This window comes from Thalassophryne amazonica, chromosome 2, assembly GCF_902500255.1.
Source record: "Thalassophryne amazonica chromosome 2, fThaAma1.1, whole genome shotgun sequence".
NCBI lineage: Eukaryota > Metazoa > Chordata > Actinopteri > Batrachoidiformes > Batrachoididae > Thalassophryne > Thalassophryne amazonica.
Genome location: NC_047104.1, coordinates 119,447,653 through 119,471,815, shown reverse-complemented (window position 1 = coordinate 119,471,815; position 24,163 = coordinate 119,447,653). Strand labels below are relative to the sequence as shown.

The 24,163-nt window shown below is 40.6% G+C and overlaps 1 protein-coding gene and 1 long non-coding RNA gene across 2 annotated transcripts in view; one reads left to right on the top strand and one right to left on the bottom strand.

The window, feature by feature from the left end:
• LOC117529829 (transmembrane protein 255B) overlaps positions 1-17,136 on the top strand; it is a 114,885-nt gene extending 97,749 nt beyond the window's left edge. Inside the window, exons 7-8 of the mRNA XM_034192698.1 lie at positions 14,574-14,720; positions 16,705-17,136. Of these exons, the coding sequence (XP_034048589.1) occupies positions 14,574-14,720; positions 16,705-16,941 (384 nt within the window). The 3' untranslated portion in view covers positions 16,942-17,136. The remainder of the gene's footprint in view (positions 1-14,573; positions 14,721-16,704) is intronic.
• LOC117529836 lies at positions 54-14,036 on the bottom strand. Its single transcript, XR_004566117.1, has 3 exons — positions 14,026-14,036; positions 5,706-5,713; positions 54-250 (listed from the first exon to the last, which is right to left on the bottom strand). It is a non-coding gene; the product is annotated as an uncharacterized LOC117529836 (long non-coding RNA).
• Positions 17,137-24,163: the final 7,027 nt, after the last annotated feature.

The following is a 24,163-nucleotide window of genomic DNA, read 5'->3' as shown; positions in this document are numbered from 1 at the left end:
TAAGTGACCTGAGCTTGTCTGTTAAATCGAGTCTTAGAAACCTCGGTGTTATCTTTGACAAAGAAATGTCACTTGAGCATCACTTGAAACAGCTGACAAGGAATTCTTTCTATCAGTTAAGAAAAATTTCTAAACTTAGAAGTATTGTGTCGAAAGATGATCTTGAGTTGATTATCCACGCCTTTGTATCTTCACGTTTAGATTACTGTAACAGCTTATTTTCTTTCCTAAACCAAAAGGAGCTGTCTCGCTTGCAGCAGGTCCAGAATTCTGCAGCTAGGCTGCTAACTCGGACTAACAGGAGGAGCCATATTACTCCACTTCTAAAAGCCCTGCGCTGACTCCAGGTGCGGTGTCGTTTCAACTTTAAAATCCTCGTGCTGACTTTCAGAGCTCTGCATGGTCAGGCTCCCCCTTATATTAGAGACTTGTTGTGTCCCTACACTCCCTCTGGGATCCTGAGGTCATTGTTATGTGTCGGACGCTGTCGGAGCACCGACCCAGCGTTTGACAGGACCCAGCATAAAATAAGCAGAGCACGGTTCAAAAGGTAACAGAATTTAATAAACATAATAGTGAGTGGAGTGATAAACAACCCAAAAAGTCCGCGGTCTGGTGAGGTGGAAACACGGCGCGCTCTCAGCAGCGCAAACGGTCCGGAGCCACAGCAGTTCAGACCCAGGGACCCCGCCGACACCCCCAGGCGGCCGCGACAAACCGAGTCTGCGAAGGAAGAAATCATGAGGTGAGTCCAACACTCTCCACACAGAGAGACACAGCTCAAAGGTGCACACAATCAGCAAACACTTCCTGGCTTTAATATAACTCAGCTTCTCACCCTGCAGGCACGGAACAACACTGAGTTGTTCCGTGCCTGCAGGGTGAGGTGTCGGCGGGGTCCCTGGGTCTGAACTGCTGTGGCTCCGGACCGTTTGCGCTGCTGAGAGCGCGCCGTGTTTCCACCTCACCAGACCGCGGACTTTTTGGATTGTTTATCACTCCACTCACTATTATGTTTATTCAATTCTGTTACCTTTTGAACCATGTTCTGCTTATTTTATGCTGGGTCCTGTCAAACGCTGGGTCGGTGCTCCGACCACGTCCGACACATAACAGTAGTCTCTGGCCGTATAACGAGATCAATAAGCCCATCTAAATCCCGCGGCTCATCCTTCGCCAGCAAATGCTCCTTCAGGACCGGAGACAGTCCGCTTACGAAGGCGGCGCGGAGCGCAATGTTATTCCAGCCGGACCTCGCTGCCGTGATGCGGAAGTCGACTGCATATTCGGCTGCGCTCTGACGCCCCTGTCTCATCGACAGCAGCACGTTCGAAGCGGTCTCGCCTCTGTTGGGATGATCAAACACTTGTTTGAACTCCCGCACAAACCCAGTATATGTAGTAAGGAGCCATGAGTTCTGCTCCCAAAGTACCGTAGCCCAGGCGCGTGCCTCTCCTCGAAGCAGATTCACCACATAAGCCACCTTGCTAGCGTCAGACGCGTACATGACCGGATGCTGTGAAAAGACGAGCGAACACTGCATTAAAAAAATCAGCGCACGTCTCGACACAGCCTCCATACGGCTCAGGAGGACTTATGTATGCTTCAGGTGGGGGGGGGGGGGGGGGGGTTCGTGGAACGGCCACTGGAATATCTGTATCTGGCACTCGGGCAGCAGGAGGAGGTGCTGCAGCAGCACCCTGCACGTGCGCTTCCACCTGGGCGGTGAGAGCCTCCATCCTCCGATTGAGGATAACGTTCTGCTTGGTTACCAAGTCCAACCGAGCAGTGAAGGCGGTTAGGATTTGCTGCAGCTCACCTAGCACGCCTCCTGCTGGTCCCTGTGCCTCCTGCAATTCCATTGGTGGTTCACTCGATGGTTGACGCCCCTCAGGATCCATGACAGTTGGCCGAGAAATCCTGTTGTGTGAAAGTGTAGTGACACGGACCGGAAATAAAGAGTAACACTTTTAATGTTGTGAAATGTGCACAACGGATACAGATAAAATTCAATACTACAGTCAATTAGTATAGTTGGTGTCGTGTGGGCAGGCTCGAGGATAGGAGACGCCTGTCCAGATAAGAGTCGGGACCCACACGATTTCCACCGCCAACAGATCTGGAACGCCAAGTCCCGAGTCACCAGCTGTCAGATCGGGTACTGCTGGCAGGAAGCAGAAACAGTCAAGGGTGGGTGTGGGCACACACCCAGCAAACAGTCAGCAGAGTTCTGATAGTAAGTAAGTCGCTTCGGCTGCTCCCTTGTTTGCACTCGGGGTCGCCACAGCAAATCCAAGGTGGATCTGCATGTTGATTTGGCACAGGTTTTACGCCGGATGCCCTTCGTGACGCAACTCCACATTACATGGAGAAATGTGGCAGGGGTGGGATTTGAACCCAGAACCTTCCGAACTGAAACCAAGCGCATTAACCACTTGGCCACCACCCCTGCTCTGCAGAGTTCTGATAGTGAAGGGAGAAAAACACCACCTCCCACTTCTCACAATATCACAGTCGTGCAGATCCTGATTTCATTTAACAGCTGAGGAGTGGAAACGCCAACTCCTCCTGACCAGCTGCAAGTGTACTGAAACATCTGCAAACTCAGAATATAAAGTACAGCTTTTCGAGCTTAGCAGCAAAGTACATTGCAACAATAAGCTTAGCTGAAACAGACAAAGACGGCTGAGAGTTTACCTGAGTACCTCAGAAGATTTCTCGACAGGGGTGTGGTGTCTGCACCAGGCTTTTATGGATGGCTAGATGAGATGATGGACAGCTGTCAGGGTCCCTGGTGGCGAACTGTGCCCTCTGGTGCCTGAAGCCCGTCTACAGGCACCAGAGGGTGGTGTTGGCCAGCAGTACCTCCTCTTCGGGCGGCCCACACAACAGTCATTAGAACTGAACCTCCTCATGGTCCCACGTTATATCACATCACATCAAGCCAGCTGTTATGGTTCAGGCGCTACAGGCCCCGTTTTGATGCCAAAATCAGCGCTTGGGCAGCCCCTTCCCCCACACACACACACACACTCCAAAATGCATAAAAACAGAATAGCTTTGTGAAAGCATTGCTTCTTAATTTTTGCAAACAAATGCCAGCATGTTTTTATTACACTTTTTTTTTAATTACACAAAATTCAAGGCAAGATCCAAGCAAAGATCCAGTCTTGCCTTGAATTTCGTGCATTCTCATAATTTCTTATAATCTGTCATTCCCATCATACTTCAGTATACACTAGATGGTGCTGTTACTGCTGTAAATGTCTTTTACTGCCACCTGGTGTTGTGATAGATCAATTTTACTGACAACTTCATAACAATCAGAAAAAATTAAAAGTTACATCCATTTTCATTACACTACAGAGATTTCATAATTATTAGGACTTTAAAAAGATGATGTTTAACCTTCTTAAATAAGGGCTCAGTGTGTCTGTTATACTTGCTGCTGAAATTGCAAAACCTCAAAGTCATATCTACAACTTATCATTTATTAATGGAGAGTTTCCAAGTCAAATGAAGATCGCCAAAATTACACCCATATATAAAAGTGGAGATAAGCATCTATTCTCAAATTATAGACCTACAACCCCTGGCAAAAATTAAGGAATCACCGGCCTCAGAGGATGTTCATTCAGTTGCTTAATTTTGTAGAAAAAAAGCAGATCACAGACATGACACAAAACTAAAGTCATTTCAAATGGCAACTTTCTGGCTTTAAGAAACACTAAGAAATCAGGGAAAATAATTGTGGCAGTCAGTAACTGTAACTTTTTTAGACCAAGCAGAGGGAGACGAGCAGATCTGATTTGATGCAGGTGTTAGTTTTGGGGATGAAAATTTACAGGGTGATTCCATAATTTTTTCCTCAGAATTGAGTGATTCCATATTTTTTTCCTCTGCTTGGTCTAAAAAAGTAACCGTTACTGACTGCCACAATTTTTTTTCCTGATTTCTTATAGTGTTTCTTAAAGCCAGATAGTTGCCATTTGAAATGACTTTAGTTTTGTATCATGTCTGTGATCTGCTTTTTTTCTACAAAATTAAACAACTGAATGAACATCCTCCGAGGCCGGTGATTCCATAATTTTTGCCAGGGGTTGTATATCTGTGTTATCTCAATTCTCAAAAATTCTAGAAAAACTATATACAGTACGGTTAGATCAATACATTGAAAAGTTCAAGATATTAAACGACAACCAGTATGGTTTCAGAAGTAATAGATCAAACTTTAGCTTTAATTGATTTAGTGGAAGAAATAACAAATAATATTGATAAAAAGAAACATACATTGGTGATCTTCATTGACTTAAAAAAGCATTTGATACTATTAACCACAATATATTATTACGTAAATTAGAAAAAATTGGCATAAGAGGTACTGCACTAAATTGGCTCCAATCTTATTTAAACAACAGGCAACAATATGTACAAATAAGAGAGCAAAAATCTTCGTTCAAACAGATACATTGTAGAGTTCCACAAGGGTCCGTTTTAGGACCTAAACTTTTTCTAATTTACATTAATGACTTGCAACTCATCTCTGAAAAACTGAAATTGATCCTCTTTCCTGATGACACAATGATAGTATGCTCAGGGGAAAACCTGGAACAACTTATGATCAAAATAGAAATAGCAATTATTAAATTAAAAAATTGGTTTGATGGTAATAAATTGTCACTTAATATTTCAAAGACAAAACTAATGCTCTTTGGAAACCGAGAAATCAAAACAAAATTAAATCTTAAAACTGACATGGTTCCTATTGAAAGGGTTAACCAATTCAGATTTTAGGAATAATAATCGATCATAGGGTGTGCTGGAAACCCCACATTGCTAGCATACAATCCAAAATGGCCAGAAGTATTTCCATAATGGGGAAAGCCAAACATTTTTTAGATCAATCAATCAATCAATCAACTTTTTTCTTGTATAGCGCCAAATCACAACAAACAGTTGCCCCAAGGCGCTCCACATTGCAAGGCAAGGCCATACAATAATTATGAAACACAGTCTACGTCTAAAGCAACATAACCAAGGGATGGTCCAGGGTCACCCGATCCAGCCCTAACTATAAGCCTTAGCGAAAAGGAAAGTTTTAAGCCTAATCTTAAAAGTAGAGAGGGTATCTGTCTCCCTGATCTGAATTGGGAGCTGGTTCCACAGGAGAGGAGCCTGAAAGCTGAAGGCTCTGCCTCCCATTCTACTCTTACAAACCCTAGGAACTACAAGTAAGCCCGCAGTCTGAGAGCGAAGCGCTCTAATGGGGTAATATGGTACTATGAGGTCCCTAAGATAAGATGGGACCTGATTATTCAAAACCTTATAAGTAAGAAGAAGAATTTTAAATTCTATTCTAGCATTAACAGGAAGCCAATGAAGGGAGGCCAACACGGGTGAGATATGCTCTCTCCTGCTAGTCCCCGTCAGTACTCTAGCTGCAGCATTCTGAACCAACTGAAGGCTTTTTAGGGAACTTTTAGGACAACCTGATAATAATGAATTACAATAGTCCAGCCTAGAGGAAACAAATGCATGAATTAGTTTTTCAGCATCACTCTGAGACAAGACCTTTCTGATTTTAGAGATATTGCGTAAATGCAAAAAGGCAGTCCTACATATTATTTACTGGACATTAATACTACCATATATTAGTTATGGCGTTGAGGTATGGGGTAATACATACAAAAGTAATATAGACACACTTTTTAAGCTACAGAAAAGGGCAATAAGAATCATCCATAATGTAGGCTTTAGAGATCACACGAGTACACTGTTTTTACAATCCAAAATCCTAAAATTTAGAGATCTTGCTGAATTTAAAACTTTACAAATAATTTACAAAGTGAAACAAAATCTACTACCAGATAACCTCCAAAAATTGTTTAGTGAAAGAGAGGGAGGTTACAATTTAAGAAGGAAATATAATTTAAGAAAACAGTGTGCCCGTACAACAATGAAACAAATGTGCCTTACGAGACATGGGGTGGATGTATGGAATAACCTAACCGAGGACATCAAAGTATGTACTAAATTACATCAATTCAAAAGAAATTTAAAACTTAAAATATTTAAAAAAAATATGAAACTGAATAACGTAATCTTCTGTATACACACGGGTGTGCATGTTTGTGGATCTAAACTGTTATATTATCAGGTCAAATCGAGTGTATGGGAAACGTGCATACACACGTGGGCACAGGTTGCCCATGGGTGCATGTATGTGGATAAAAACTGTTATTGTTATGTTTCAGACGCGGTCGGAGCACCGACCCATCGTTTGACAGGACCAAGCATGAAATAAGCAGAGCACGGTTCAAAAGATAACAGAATTTAATAAACATAACAGTGAGTAGTGCTAAACAACTAAAACGTCCGCGGTCTGGTGAGGTGGAAACACGGCGCGCTCTTAACAGTGCAAACAGTCCGGAGCCACAGCAGTTCGGACCCAGGGACCCCGCCGACACCCCCCAGGTGGCCGCGACAAACCGAGTCTGTGAAGAAAGAAAACATGAGGTGAGTCCAACTCCACACAGAGAGACACAACTCAAAGGTGCACGCAATCAGCAAACACTTCCTGGCTTAAAGCTATACATCAGCTTCTTACCCTGCAGGCATGGAACAACTCAGTTCAAATCTCCACTGCAGCAGAAGCTGATTAGACAATTAGCATAACGTGACAGCTCAATAACACAAGGTGTGAGGGACACCAAATCCACTGTCATTACTTCATAAAAGTCACCAAAACCAAATTACCTCAGGAAGTGTGCTGAAGAGCGTGAGACCTCACCCAATCCTCCTTCACAGACTGTGGCGTCAAACCTGGAGCGGTCTCTGCGTCCGTGATGGTGAGATTGTTCTCCTGACGTCGATCTCACACGTCTGCTCACAAGGTCGAGTCTCTGGCAATCACACACTGTGCATTCAAGGTTTAAATGCAGCAATCTCTGATTAAGACAAAATACACCACAGCTGTGAGTCCTGATGACCTGCACGTGATCAATCAATCAATCAATTTTTTTTTTATATAGCGCCAAATCACAACAAACAGTTGCCCCAAGGCGCTTTATATTGTAAGGCAAGGCCATACAATAATTATGTAAAACCCCAACGGTCAAAACGACCCCCTGTGAGCAAGCACTTGGCTACAGTGGGAAGGAAAAACTCCCTTTTAACAGGAAGAAACCTCCAGCAGAACCAGGCTCAGGGAGGGGCAGTCTTCTGCTGGGACTGGTTGGGGCTGAGGGAGAGAACCAGGAAAAAGACATGCTGTGGAGGGGAGCAGAGATCGATCACTAATGATTAAATGCAGAGTGGTGCATACAGAGCAAAAAGAGAAAGAAACAGTGCATCATGGGAACCCCCCAGCAGTCTACGTCTATAGCAGCATAACTAAGGGATGGTTCAGGGTCACCTGATCCAGCCCTAACTATAAGCTTTAGCAAAAAGGAAAGTTTTAAGCCTAATCTTAAAAGTAGAGAGGGTGTCTGTCTCCCTGATCTGAATTGGGAGCTGGTTCCACAGGAGAGGAGCCTGAAAGCTGAAGGCTCTGCCTCCCATTCTACTCTTACAAACCCTAGGAACTACAAGTAAGCCTGCAGTCTGAGAGCGAAGCGCTCTATTGGGGTGATATGGTACTACGAGGTCCCTAAGATAAGATGGGACCTGATTATTCAAAACCTTATAAGTAAGAAGAAGAATTTTAAATTCTATTCTAGAATTAACAGGAAGCCAATGAAGAGAGGCCAATATGGGTGAGATATGCTCTCTCCTTCTAGTCCCCGTTAGTACTCTAGCTGCAGCATTTTGAATTAACTGAAGGCTTTTTAGGGAACTTTTAGGACAACCTGATAATAATGAATTACAATAGTCCAGCTTAGAGGAAATAAATGCATGAATTAGTTTTCAGCATCACTCTGAGACAAGACCTTTCTAATTTTAGAGATATTGCATAAATGCAAAAAAGCAGTCCTACATATTTGTTTAATATGCGCTTTGAATGACATATCCTGATCAAAAATAACTCCAAGATTTCTCACAGTATTACTAGAGGTCAGGGTAATGCCATCCAGAGTAAGGATCTGGTTAGACACCATGTTTCTAAGATTTGTGGGGCCAAGTACAATAACTTCAGTTTTATCTGAGTTTAAAAGCAGGAAATTAGAGGTCATCCATGTCTTTATGTCTGTAAGACAATCCTGCAGTTTAGCTAATTGGTGTGTGTCCTCTGGCTTCATGGATAGATAAAGCTGGGTATCATCTGCGTAACAATGAAAATTTAAGCAATACCGTCTAATAATACTGCCTAAGGGAAGCATGTATAAAGTGAATAAAATTGGTCCTAGCACAGAACCTTGTGGAACTCCATAATTAACTTTAGTCTGTGAAGAAGATTCCCCATTTACATGAACAAATTGTAATCTATTAGACAAATATGATTCAAACCACCGCAGCGCAGTGCCTTTAATACCTATGGCATGCTCTAATCTCTGTAATAAAATTTTATGGTCAACAGTATCAAAAGCAGCACAGAGGTCTAACAGAACAAGCACAGAGATGAGTCCACTGTCCGAGGCCATAAGAAGATCATTTGTAACCTTCACTAATGCTGTTTCTGTACTATGATGAATTCTAAAACCTGACTGAAACTCTTCAAATAGACCATTCCTTTGCAGATGATCAGTTAGCTGTTTTACAACTACCCTTTCAAGAATTTTTGAGAGAAAAGGAAGGTTGGAGATTGGCCTATAATTAGCTAAGATAGCTGGGTCAAGTGATGGCTTTTTAAGTAATGGTTTAATTACTGCCACCTTAAAAGCCTGTGGTACATAGCCAACTAACAAAGATAGATTGATCATATTTAAGATCGAAGCATTAAATAATGGTAGGGCTTCCTTGAGCAGCCTGGTAGGAATGGGGTCTAATAGACATGTTGATGGTTTGGATGAAGTAACTAATGAAAATAACTCAGACAGAACAATCGGAGAGAAAGAGTCTAACCAAATACCGGCATCACTGAAAGCAGCCAAAGATAACGATACGTCTTTGGGATGGTTATGAGTAATTTTTTCTCTAATAGTTAAAATTTTGTTAGCAAAGAAAGTCATGAAGTCATTACTAGTTAAAGTTAATGGAATACTCAGCTCAATAGAGCTCTGACACTTTGTCAGCCTGGCTACAGTGCTGAAAAGAAACCTGGGGTTGTTCTTATTTTCTTCAATTAGTGATGAGTAGAAAGATGTCCTAGCTTTACGGAGGGCTTTTTTATAGAGCAACAGACTCTTTTTCCAGGCTAAGTGAAGATCTTCTAAATTAGTGAGACGCCATTTCCTCTCCAACGTACGGGTTATCTGCTTTAAGCTACGAGTTTGTGAGTTATACCACGGAGTCAGGCACTTCTGATTTAAAGCTCTCTTTTTCAGAGGAGCTACAGCATCCAAAGTTGTCTTCAATGAGGATGTAAAACTATTGACGAGATACTCTATGTCACTTACAGAGTTTAGGTAGCTACTCTGCACTGTGTTGGTATATGGCATTAGAGAACATAAAGAAGGAATCATATCCTTAAACATAGTTACAGCGCTTTCTGAAAGACTTCTAGTGTAATGAAACTTATTCCCCACTGCTGGGTAGTCCATCAGAGTAAATGTAAATGTTATTAAGAAATGATCAGACAGAAGGGAGTTTTCAGGGAATACTGTTAAGTCTTCTATTTCCATACCATAAGTCAGAACAAGATCTAAGATATGATTAAAGTGGTGGGTGGACTCATTTACATTTTGAGCAAAGCCAATAGAGTCTAATAATAGATTAAATGCAGTGTTGAGGCTGTCATTCTCAGCATCTGTGCGGATGTTAAAATCGCCCACTATAATTATCTTATCTGAGCTAAGCACTAAGTCAGACAAAAGGTCTGAAAATTCACAGAGAAACTCACAGTAACGACCAGGTGGACGATAGATAATAACAAATAAAACTGTTTTTTGGGACTTCCAATTTGGATGGACAAGACTAAGAGTCAAGCTTTCAAATGAATTAAAGCTCTGTCTGGGTTTTTGATTAATTAATAAGCTGGAATGGAAGATTGCTGCTAATCTTCCGCCTCGGCCCGTGCTACGAGCATTCTGACAGTTAGTGTGACTCGGGGGTGTTGACTCATTTAAACTAACATATTCATCCTGCTGTAACCAGGTTTCTGTAAGGCAGAATAAATCAATATGTTGATCAATTATTATATAATTTACCAACAGGGACTTAGAAGAGAGAGACCTAATGTTTAATAGACCACATTTAACTGTTTTAGTCTGTGGTGCAGTTGAAGGTGCCATATTATTTTTTCTTTTTGAATTTTTTTGCTTAAATAGATTTTTGCTGGTTATTGGTGGTCTGGGAGCAGACACCGTCTCTACGGGGATGGGGTAATGAGGGGATGGCAGGGGGAGAGAAGCTGCAGAGAGGTGTGTAAGACTACAACTCTGCTTCCTGGTCCCAACCCTGGATAGTCACGGTTTGGAGGATTTAAGAAAATTGGCCAGATTTCTAGAAATGAGAGCTGCTCCATCCAAAGTGGGATGGATGCCGTCTCTCCTAACAAGACCAGGTTTTCCCCAGAAGCTTTGCCAATTATCTATGAAGCCCACCTCATTTTTTGGACACCACTCAGACAGCCAGCAATTCAAGGAGAACATGCGGCTAAACATGTCACTCCCGGTCCGATTGGGGAGGGGCCCAGAGAAAACTACAGAGTCCGACATTGTTTTTGCAAAGTTACACACGGATTCAATGTTAATTTTAGTGACCTCCGATTTGCGTAACCGGGTGTCATTACTGCCGACGTGAATTACAATCTTACCAAATTTACGCTTAGCCTTAGCCAGCAGTTTCAAATTTCCTTCAATGTCGCCTGCTCTGGCCCCCGGAAGACAATTGACTATGGTTGCTGGTGTCGCTAACTTCACATTTCTCAAAACAGAGTCGCCAATAACCAGAGTTTGATCCTCGGCGGGTGTGTCGTCGAGTGGGGAAAAACGGTTAGAAATGTGAACGGGTTGGCGGTGTACACAGGGCTTCTGTTTAGGGCTACGCTTCCTCCTCACAGTCACCCAGTCGGCCTGCTTTCCCAGCTGCTCGGGATCTGCCAGAGGGGAACTAACGGCGGCTAAGCTACGTTGGTCCGCACTGACTACAGGGGCCTGGCTAGCTGTAGAATTTTCCACGGTGCGGAGCCGAGTCTCCAATTCGCCCAGCCTGGCCTCCAAAGCTATGAATAAGCTACACTTATTACAAGTACCGTTACTGCTAAAGGAGGCCGAGGAATAACTAAACATTTCACACCCAGAGCAGAAAAGTGCGGGAGAGACAGGAGAAGCCGCCATGCTAAACCGGCTAAGAGCTAGTAGCTGCGCTAAGCTAGCGGATTCCTAAAACACGCAAAGTGAATAATGTGTAAATAATTTAGAGGTGATTCAGCAGAAGGACTGCTTTAGTTAAGGCACGTGAAGATTACACTGGGAAACAAATCGTTATCTAGATAACTAGATCAATCTAACTGCGCAGATTAAACAGCTAACAGATACAGCAAAACACCGCTGTGCTCCGGAACAGGAAGTGATACAATACCGCAGTGAGAGCCAACCACCAGTAGAGGCAAACATATGATGATGGTGATAACAAGCCTCATGTGTTCAGGGTGAGGTCCTGATGCTCAGCCACTCAGTCCTGAATGCATACCACCTGGTGGGAGAAACAGAAAACAAAAACCAAGCCCGCCAAACACCCCAGCCCACAACAGTTATATTATTAAGTCATATCGCATACAGGGAAACGTGCATGCACGCATGGACACGGGTTGCCCATGTGTGCATGTAAGTGGATAAAACTGTTATATTATCAAGTTATATCGAATACAGGGAAACGTGCATGCATGCATGGACACGGGTTGCCCATGGGTGCATGTATGTGGATAAAAATTATTATATTATCAAGTCTAATTGAATACAGGGAAACGTGCATGCGCGCATGGACACAGGTTGCCCATGTGTGCATGTATGTGTATTAAAACTGTTATATTATCAAGTCATAAGATACAGGGAATGTGCATGCATGCATGGACACGGGTTGCCCATGTGTGCATGTATGTGAATCAAAACTGTTATATTGTCAAGTCATATTGAATATTGGGAAACGTGCATGCATGCATGGACACGGGTGCCCATGGGTGCATGTATGTGGGTTAAAACTGTTATATTATCAAGCCATATCAAATCTAGTGTGTGTATTGGTGTACAACCCCTGGCAAAAATTATGGAATCACCGGCCTCAGAGGATGTTCATTCAGTTGTTTAATTTTGTAGAAAAAAAGCAGATCACAGACATGACACAAAACTAAAGTAATTTCAAATGGCAACTTTCTGGCTTTAAGAAACACTATAAGAAATCAAGAAAAAAAGATTGTGGCAGTCAGTAATGGTTACTTTTTTAGACCAAGCAGAGGAAAAAAATATGGAATCACTCAATTCTGAGGAAAAAATTATGGAATCACCCTGTAAATTTTCATCCCCCAAATTAACACCTGCATCAAATCAGATCTGCTCATTGACATTGACCCTATGTGTCTTTTTGGTCTATGGCAAGATGCATTATCATCTTGAAAAATGATTTCATCATCCCCAAACATCCTTTCAATTGTCCAAAATATCAACATAAACTTGTGCATTTATTGATGATGTAATGACAGCCATCTCCCCAGTGCCTTTACCTGACATGCAGCCCCATATCATCAATGACTGTGGAAATTTACATGTTCTCTTCAGGCAGTCATCTTTATAAATCTCATTGGAAAGGCAACAAACAAAAGTTCCAGCATCATCACCTTGCCCAATGCAGATTCAAGATTCATCACTGAATATGACTTTCATCCAGTCATCCACAGTCCACAATTGCTTTTCCTTAGCCCATTGTAACCTTGTTTTTTTCTGTTTAGGTGTTAATGATGCCTTTTGTTTAGCTTTTCTGTATGTAAATCCCATTTCCTTTAGGTGGTTTCTTACAGTTCGGTCACAGACGTTGACTCCAGTTTCCTCCCATTCGTTCCTCATTTGTTTTGTTGTACATTTTTCGATTTTTGAGACATATTGCTTTAAGTTTTCTGTCTTGACGCTTTGATGTCTTCCTTGGTCTACTAGTATGTTTGCCTTTAACAACCTTCCCATGTTGTTTGTATTTGGTCCAGAGTTTAGACACAGCTGACTGTGAACAACCAACATCTTTTGCAACATTGCATGATGATTTACTCTCTTTTAAGAGTTTGATAATCCTCTCCTTTGTTTCAATTGACATCTCTCGTGTTGGAGCCATGATTCATGTCAGTCCACTTGGTGCAACAGCTCTCCAAGGTGTGTTCATTCCTTTTTAGATGCAGACTAACAAGCAGATCTGATATGATGCAGGTGTTAGTTTTGGGGATGAAAATTTACAGGGTGATTCCATAATTTTTTCCTCACAATTGAGTGATTCCATATTTTTTTCTCTGCTTGGTCTAAAAAAGTAACCGTTACTGACTGCCACAATCTTTTTTTCTTGATTTCTTATAGTGTTTCTTAAAGCCAGAAAGTTGCCATTTGAAATGACTTTAGTTTTGTGTCATGTCTGTGATCTGCTTTTTTTCTACAAAATTAAACAACTGAATGAACATCCTCCGAGGCCGGTGATTCCATAATTTTTGCCAGGGGTTGTATCTAAAGGTATTTGTGTATATGTGTATAGAGGTAATGTATTTATGCAAATATATGTTGATATGTATATAGATAGGTGTGTGTTTAAATAGGTATGTATGATCACAAAATTTTTTATTTATTCTTGTCTGCACAGCCGAAAACAGTACATGTGAAAGGGGGTAGAAAATATAAGTCTTACTTCATCCTACTCCCTTTGAGCAATGTACGGACTCTACAAGACGACTGTGCCTGATGTATAAATGTTTTTAACTTGCTCAAATAAAAGAAATGAAACGTGAAACGTTGCTACTTCAAAATGCTTTGAAAGCTTTCTTTTGGAAGCTAATACATTGTCTCAGTATACTGCTGCACACTTTCCCGGGTCAGTAACTCACGATTAGGACACTCTCTCTTCACCGGCTGAAGAGCAGGTACTTTGCTAGTACAACATATTAATACCTATAAACTGCAAGTCGATTAAGTATATAAAAATTTAGAAGGACCTTTACATGTTTGTCAGTATTTTTCCAATAATTGCTCTAAGGAAAGACAAATGATTCAACAGATTATAGACAAATTTGGATGTGACCATAATGAAGTCTTTTATTTATCAAGTCATGTTTCATAAATACATCCTATGATTTAAGAGCTCTACTAAAATACCTAACTATTGTTATTTGGAAGATTGTGTAGATGTCGTTAATGTAATAAATTTACTAAAATATATATTTAATGTTTGTACTTTTATGACTGTTCCTGTAGTACTTTATTAATTAGTAATTAATTAATAAATTATCTGGTGGCCACAGCTTCTTTTCAGTAATATTTTAAGCATGTTTTACTTTTTCCTCTCTGCAGCAGAAACCCGTTCCTCAGGTGTCTTCAAGTCCAGTACCTCAACCCCACATTTTGTACAACCCGACCCAGCACATGCTGAGCTATGCCGGCTTTTTACCTTCAGGACAGACTCTACCCGCCTACCCCAATTACCCAATGCACATGCAGGTAGGGACTGAGACTAAAATCAGAGGGAACATCAGTGTTTACAAGGGGAGCTACGACCACTACCTTTGCACCCCCTCCCAGGACTAAACCAAACCAACTTTTTTAGGTTCCTTAGATGACCGCAAAACACAATCAGGATGTTCCCAAAAATAAAAACCGGCCTCAAGCCAGTTATCCAAGATGGCGTCCAAGATGGCCACCAAAATGGGGTTTTTCACTAAAACACCTTTAAACAACATATAAACAACTTAAATATCACAGAGATTCAATGGGAAGAACATTGCTGGTCACAGCAAACTCATTTGTGCCTAAACTAAATTCATTCATGGGTTTTAAATTCAAAATGGCGTCCAAAATGGCCGCCAATAGATCCATATCATTAAAATACATAGTAGGAAGTTGTTTATAAGTTGGTCATCTAAGGAACCTAAAAAAGTTGGTTTGGTTTAGTCCTCTGGGGGGGGTGCAAAGGTAGTGGTCGTAGTAGTTCCCTTCCACAAATTACTCACTGCAATCTAGCCAAACTGTCTTGTATTAAGCAAAAAAAAAATCTGCCAGTGGAGTTAGAAAAATTTACTTGGTTAGAATTCTCATAACTATCAAAATGTCTAGGCACTTAATAATCAAAATGTGCCTTAAATCTAAACATTATTCTTATTTTAAGACTAGCATCTGTCTTAAAACAAGGAAAACAATCTTGTTCCTTTTCTTGGATGATTTGAAATCCATTGTCTTTCCTCGTTACTGGTTAAATACAGCTTGATATTAGCTGGAAAAACTTATTAAGAAAAAGTAAGATACATTTTCCCAAAATAAGACATTTTTTTTCTTATGTAAAAATGCTTGACAAGATCATTTTTCTATGTAGACAAAAATTAAGCCAATTTTCTTTAAACAAGTGTTTTTTTTTTCCTTCTTAGATATCAGTTTTTGCAGTGCTGTATTAGACAGTTCAGAACAGTAAACCGTGTAGCTGAAAACTTGAACACAAATATCTTCATCAAATTTACAGATCTGCTCAGATACTTTTGTCCAGTTTATTACATAGAATTGTTTTTGTGATGAGAAAACCCTTAAAAATGGGATGCTGGATAACTCATAATTCTGATCTATGAACATTAAAGGGGTCACACTGTGCACCTCAGTACTGAGCTTAAATAGGTCACCGGGTGGTTTGTAATAAAAACACCCAGGCAGTGAGGTGAATCTGACAAACAACTTCATGTCCCAACTTGAATGTAAAAGGGTGTTAGTGCCAATATTTAGGAAAACCTAACTTTTAATATTTTAATGTTGGCAAGTAGCTTCCAGTTTATTAGATTTTATAAACATAAGGTAGGTTATTGCTTATGTCTACGAATGTAAAAAGCAAAACCCTTGACCATAATTTGTATTATAAAAGTATTATAACATTTGGTTGAACGTGCATTTCTGCCTAGTTGCTAAATGTACTATAATCAGTGAACAAGCTGTTTCAGGCCTGAACTGTCCCGATAGCAGGGCTGTCCACATGCCTGGGCATAGAGTTGTGGATTTTTGAGGATACTGAACATGTGACTCCTACTATATTTAACTGTAAAAAAAGTTTTTTTTTTTTTTTAAGTGTGTGTGTGTGTGGGGGGGGGTTACAATATGAAGCCTTTATAATGAGAAGCGTGACATTTATATTTGTACTTAATTACTTTTTTTGAAGTTTGTCTGACTTTGTTGGCTGTTTGTTTTTTGCATTTGCTCGCTTAACAACAAAATAAATCACACAAAAATTCAGGAGAAGTGCACTCAGAGCGCACATGCCTACCAAGACCCTGAATGCTTCAGGTTGCAATATTAAACCAAGTGTAAAAAAATAAATAAATAAGCACTCAACCTTTTCAACAAACTTAATGAAAATTAATTTGTTGTTCTGAAGTAATCCTGCAAACCCTTTAACAAATGGATACATGTGTAAAGTTTATTTTAGTGGGTCCTCTCTCCTGTCCCATAGCACAACAGTAACTATCAGACACCCGCTACGCCCCAGCTGGTCCCTGAGGGAGGTCCTGCCTCCACCTCCTGCCCATCTGAGGAGAGCCAGAGTCAGCTGCCCTGTCAGGCTCCCAACCAGCCGCAGTCACAGGGAAGCTCCCAGGAGCCAGGAGGCTACATGCTTACGCCCAACGCTCCTGTCCTCTACGGGCCCTCCTACAGCGCCTTTGAGAAACCCCCACCGTACGCCTGCTGAGCTCACAGCCAAACACATGCAGCAGGCTAGTGAAGGGCCACACAATCCTTTCCTGATCTGGTCAGTGAATGTAGCACAAGACGCAGAGGAGAAAACGCTCAGTAAACTTAAAAGAAAAAAACGACTCTGATTGCACTGAGGACGACACAGGACGTGTCCAAGAGCTGCCGCTACTCACTACCTAGAGCACAACATTTACCTTCCACTTATGTGTCTGAATTCTCTGTAAATGTAAATGCTTTTGCACTCAAACAATCCCGTAATGCAACAAAGAAAATATAGTGTCGATAGCATGTACAATAGGGGCCTGACTTATTAAAGGTCTGTGTGTGTAAAAACATACGCAAACACCATAACTCCCACAAAAAATAAAATAATGTGCATGTTGATTTATGACCTTTACACAAAATGGAGCATTGTCCATTTAATATGTTTGCTTTCATGAATGTGCATTTTGGCGTGTGTCCACCCGAGTGAGCAAAATAATGGGATGTGAACATGTAAATTGGCGAGGCTTGCACACGCAATCAGATTTCACAAGATCAAAAGGATATTTAGTGGGCTCTGACTGCCTGTGTATACTGCACGTTTGAAAGTTAACTTGACCGTTTCAGCAGCCAAGACATCGCTGCCTCCTCGTAGACAGAATAAAGTGTATATATATATATATATATATATGTACACACACAGTGGGGAAAATAAGTATTTGACCCCCTGTCAGTTTTGCAGGTTTTCCCACCTACAAAGTTTTTGTAGGGGATCAAATACTTATTTCATGCAATAAAATGCTAAATAATTATTTAAAAAACATACAATGTGATTTACTGGATTTCTTTTTAGATTCTGTCTCTCACAGTTGAAGTGTACCTACGATATAAATTACAGACCTCTCCATTCTTTGTAGGTGGGAAAACCTGCAAAACTGACAGGGGGTCAAATACTTATTTTCCCCACTGTGTGTGTGTGTGTATATATATATATATATATGCACACACACAGTAGTGTTCAGAATAATAGTAGTGCTATGTGATTAAAAAGATTAATCCAGGTTTTGAGTATATTTCTTATTGTTACGTGGGAAACAAGGTACCAGTAGATTCAGTAGATTCTCACAAATCCAACAAGACCAAGCATTCATGATATGCGCACTCTTAAGGCTATGAAATTGGGCTATTAGTAAAAAAAGTAGAAAAGGGGGTGTTCACAATAATAATAGTGTGGCATTCAGTTAGTGAGTTCGTCAATTTTGTGGAACAAACAGGTGTGAATCAGGTGTCCCCTGTTTAAGGATGAAGCCAGCACCTGTTGAACATGCTTTTCTCTTTGAAAGCCTGAGGAAAATGGGACGTTCAAGACATTGTTCAGAAGAATAGTGTAGTTTGATTAAAAAGTTGACTGGAGAGGGGAAAACTTATATGCAGGTGCAAAAAATTATAGGCTGTTGATCTACAACGATCTCCAATGCTTTAAAATGGACAAAAAACCAGAGATGTGGAAGAAAACGGAAAACAACCATCAAAATGGATAGAAGAATAACTAGAATGGCAAAGGCTCACCCATTGATCAGCCCCAGGATGATCAAAGACAGTCTGGAGTTATCTGTAAGTGCTGTGATAGAAGATGCCTGTGTGAAGCTAATTTATTTGCATGAATCCCCCACAAAGTCCCTCTGTTAAATAAAAGACATGCAGAAGAGGTTACAATTTGCCAAAGAACACATCAACTGGCCTAAAGAGAAATGGAGGAATATTTTGTGGACTGATGAGAGTAAAATTGTTCTTTTTGGGTCCAACGGCCGCAGACAGTTTGTGAGATGACCCCCAAACTCTGAATTCAAGCCACAGTTCACAGTGAAGACAGTGAAGCATGGTGGTGCAAGCATCATGATATGGGCATGTTTCTCCTACTATGGTGTTGGGCCTATATATCGCATACCAGGTATCATGGATCAGTTTGGACATGTCAAAGTACTTGAAGAGGTCATGTTGCCTCATGCTGAAGAGGACATGCCCTTGAAATGGGTGTTTCAACAAGACAATGACCCCAAGCACACTAGTAAACAAGCAAAATCTTGGTTCCAAACCAACAAAATTAATACCTCACAGATGTGAAGAAATCATGAAAAACTGTGGTTATGTACAACTAAATACTAGTTTAGTGATTCAAAGGATTGCTCAAAAAAGCAGTTTGAACATAATAGTTTTGAGTTTGTAGCGTTAACAGCAGATGCTACTATTATTGTGAACACCCCCTTTTCTACTTTTGTTTTTACTAATAGCCCAATTTCATAGCCTTAAGAGTGTGCATATCATGAATGCTTGGTCTTGTTGGATTTGTGAGAATCTACTGGTACCTTGTTTCCCATGAAACAATAAGAAATATACTCAAAACCTGGATTAATCTTTTTAGTCACACAGCACTACTATATATATATCTATATATATATATATATATAGATATATATATAGTGCTTGTTTTGTGACGAATAAATATCTCCATGCATAACGTTCGCCAAACCACTGCACAAAAGTTTGGCAAATCCATACAATTTAGCACTCATTATTTGCGATCTTAGTAAATCAGTCCGTAGATCTTGCTATAAATTCTACACTACTTGATAGACTTGCTCTGTTTATGATGAAAAATCCTGTGTTAATTGTTCAAAAACATAAAGGACAGCTTGAATTTTTGAACAACTTAATTGTCATACTCAACAAAAATATAAACGCAACACTTTTGGTTTTGCTCCCATTTTGTATGAGATGAACTCAAAGATCTACAACTTTTTCCACATATACAATATCACCATTTCCCTCAAATATTGTTCACAAACCAGTCTAAATCTGTGATAGTGAGCACTTCTCCTTTGCTGAGATAATCCATCCCACCTCACAGGTGTGCCATATCAAGATGCTGATTAGACACCATGATTAGTGCACAGGTGTGCCTTAGACTGCCCACAATAAAAGGCCACTCTGAAAGGTGCAGTTTTATCACACAGCACAATGCCACAGATGTCGCAAGATTTAAGGGAGAGTGCAATTGGCATGCTGACAGCAGGAATGTCAACCAGAGCTGTTGCTCATGTATTGAATGTTCATTTCTCTACCATAAGCCGTCTCCAAAGGCATTTCAGAGAATTTGGCAGTACATCCAACCAGCCTCACAACCGCAGACCACGTGTAACCACACCAGCCCAGGACCTCCATATCCAGCATGTTCACCTCCAAGATCGTCTGAGACCAGCCACTCGGACAGCTGCTGAAACAATCGGTTTGCATAACCAAAGAATTTCTGCACAAACTGTCAGAAACCGTCTCAGGGAAGCTCATCTGCATGCTCGTCGTCCTCATCGGAGTCTCGACCTGACTCCAGTTCGTCGTCGTAACCGACTTGAGTGGGCAAATGCTCACATTCGCTGGCGTTTGGCACCTTGGAGAGGTGTTCTCTTCACGGATGATGCGAAGGAGATGTGTTGCACTGCATGAGGCAAATGGTGGTCACACCAGATACTGACTGGTATCCCACCCCAATAAAACAAAACTGCACCTTTCAGAGTGGCCTTTTATTGTGGGCAGTCTAAGGCACACCTGTGCACTAATCATGGTGTCTAATCAGCATCTTGATATGGCACACCTGTGAGGTGGGATGGATTATCTCAGCAAAGGAGAAGTGCTCACTATCACAGATTTAGACTGGTTTGTGAACAATATTTGAGGGAAATGGTGATATTGTGTATGTGGAAAAAGTTTTAGATCTTTGAGTTCATCTCATACAAAATGGGAGCAAAACCAAAAGTGTTGCGTTTATATTTTTGTTGAGTATGAAAACACTGATAGCAATGAAATACTTTTCTACTGGTGTAAATGGACTGCATTTATATAGCGCTTTTCCAGCTGCATCAGACGCTCAAAGCGCTACAAACACTGTCTCACATTCACCCCGATGTGAGGCTGCTGCCATGCAAGGCGCTCACTACACACTGGGATCAAATAGGGGATTACGGACCTTGCCCAAGGACCCTTAGTGATTTTCCAGTCAGGCTGGGATTTGAACCCAGGATCTTCTGGTCCAAAGCCCAACACTAAACCACTAGACCATCACCAAAAATAACAGAAAGATAGGTACTCTTTACAATTAATTCAGTTTTTTGTCATTTAATGAAGCAAAGGAAGCATGTTAGCAGATCTATTTCTTCACCCTTGAAAAGTTATTAATTTCCCATAAAATATTACTCATTTGTCCTTTTTTGATCATGTTCTGGTAGGCGCCTCCACTATCGCAATTCAGATTGGCTTATTGCATCATACACGAATTGAATTGAGTACCACATGATTCATAACATAATTTTTACCTGAAGCCATCAAATATGGCCATCGGGTATAGCGAAGGCTTTGCGTCTGTCTGTGCTCAGCATAAGTTCAGTCTTATTACTACCAGAGTCTTCAAATTCACAGGGAACATTCTTGGAACACAGACCTTGGACAAGTTCAAAGATGGCTAACCTTAACCTACTTTAAGAGGTTAAAAGTCACATTCTGTTCCTATTTTTATGGTAAGATCTCGCGGATATTAGCATGATGACATCACTTCCTGGTGTCATGAGCTGCTAACTTTGCTTCGTTTTTGGCTAAATACAGTAGTGTTCAGAATAATAGTAGTGCTATGTGATTAAAAAGATTAATCCAGGTTTTGAGTATATTTCTTATTGTTACATGAGAAACAAGGTACCAGTAGATTCAGTAGATTCTCACAAATCCAATAAGACCAAGCATTCATGATATGCACACTCTTAAGGCTATGAAATTGGGCTATTAGTAAAAAAAAAGTAGAAAAGGTGGTGTTCACAATAATAGTAGTGTGGCATTCAGTCAGTGAGTTTGTCAATTTTGTGGAACAAACAGGTGTGAATCAGGTGTCCCCTATGTAAGGATGAAGCCAGCACCTGTTGAACATGCTTTTCTCTTTGAAAGCCTGAGGAAAATGGAATGTTCAAGACATTGTTCAGAAGAATAGTGTAGTTTGATTAAAAAGTTGATTGGAGAGGGGAAAACTTATATGCAGCTGCAAAAAATTATAGGCTGTCCATCTACAGTGATCTCCAATGCTTTAAAATAGACAAAAAAAAAAAAAACCAGAGACGCATGGAAGAAAACAGACAACCATCAAAATGGATAGAAGAATAACCAGAATGGCAAAGGCTCACCCATTGATCAGCTCCAGGATGATCAAAGAGTCTGGAGTTACCTGTAAGTGCTGTGACAGTTAGAAAACAACTGCGTGAAGCTAATTTATTTGCAAGAATCCCCCACAAAGTCCCTCTGTTAAATAAATGACATGCAGAAGAGGTTACAGTTTGCCAAAGAACATGTCAACTGGCCTAAAGAGAAATGGAGGAATATTTTGTGGGCCTATATATCGCATTCCAGGTATCATTGAAGAGGTCATGTTGCCTTATGCTGAAGAGGACATGCCCTTGAAATGGGTGCTTCAACAAGACAATGACCCCAAGCACACTAGTAAACAAGCAAAATCTTGGTTCCAAACCAACAAAATTAATGCCTCACAGCTGTGAAGAAATCATGAAAAACTCTGGTTATACAACTAAATATTACAACCCCTGGCAAAAATTATGGAATCACCGGCCTCAGAGGATGTTCATTCAGTTGTTTAATTTTGTAGAAAAAAAGCAGATCACAGACATGACACAAAACTAAAGTCATTTCAAATGGCAACTTTCTGGCTTTAAGAAACACTAAAAAAAGATTGTGGCAGTCAGTAACGGTTACTTTTTTAGACCAAGCAAAGGAAAAAAATATGGAATCACTCAATTCTGAGGAAAAAATTATGGAATCACCCTGTAAATTTTCATCCCCCAAATTAACACCTGCATCAAATCAGATCTGCTCATTAACATTGACCCTATGCCATGACATTGACCCTATGTGTCTTTTTGCAAGGAATGTTTTTGCAGTTTTTGCTCTATGGCAAGATGCATTATCATCTTGAAAAATGATTTCATCATCCCCAAACATCCTTTCAATTGTCCAAAATATCAACATAAACTTGTGCATTTATTGATGATGTAAAACAGCCATCTCCCCAGTGCCTTTACCTGACATGCAGCCCCATATCATCAATGACTGTGGAAATTTACATGTTCTCTTCAGGCAGTCATCTTTATAAATCTCATTGGAAAGGCACCAAACAAAAGTTCCAGCATCATCACCTTGCCCAATGCAGATTCCAGATTCATCACTGAATATGACTTTCATCCAGTCATCCACAGTCCACAATTGCTTTTCCTTAGCCCATTGTAACCTTGTTTTTTTCTGTTTAGGTGTTAATGATGCCTTTCGTTTAGCTTTTCTGTATGTAAATCCCATTTCCTTTAGGCGGTTTCTTACAGTTCGGTCACAGACGTTGACTCCAGTTTCCTCCCATTCGTTCCTTATTTGTTTTGTTGTACATTTTTCGATTTTTGAGACATATTGCTTTAAGTTTTCTGTCTTGACGCTTTGTCGTCCTTGGTCTACCAGTATGTTTGCCTTTAACAACCTTCCCATGTTGTTTGTATTTGGTCCAGAGTTTAGACACAGCTGACTGTGAACAACCAACATCTTTTGCAACATTGCGTGATGGTTTACTCTTTTAAGAGTTTGATAATCCTCTCCTTTGTTTCAATTGACATCTCTCGTGTTGCTCATGTACACACACACACACACACACACACACACGTGATTTCTTTGTTTTTACACCTTCAAGTCATGTTGAATATAATACCACAAGCTTGGTGCACCTATCTTTGCGCAGTTTTGTCCATTCGTCTTTGCAGAACCTCTCAAGCTCCATCAGGTTGGCTGGAGAGCATCGAAGCTATAATTTCTCCCGACTCTTTATGTAATTTACTGCCCCTTTCCAAGAAACAAACCACTGTGTTCCTCATTTTAGATTTATTAAAGGTCACAATGAAAACCGGACCGTGACCCTCACAGAGTCCATCTTGTGATAGGCCCAGAAAATGGGTCATACAACACTTCTTATACAATGTGGGTGTTTACAATGGGTGTGGTTTAGTCTCAAATTTCTAATGTTACTGGTTCTCAGATGGGGGAGCCCTCCCTGTATCTAAAACTTAGACATAAATGATGGAAGTAAAACTTAACTCTTGCGAAATGTTAAATGTTAATGTCTTCCAATGAAATGGAAAACAGTGCACAGA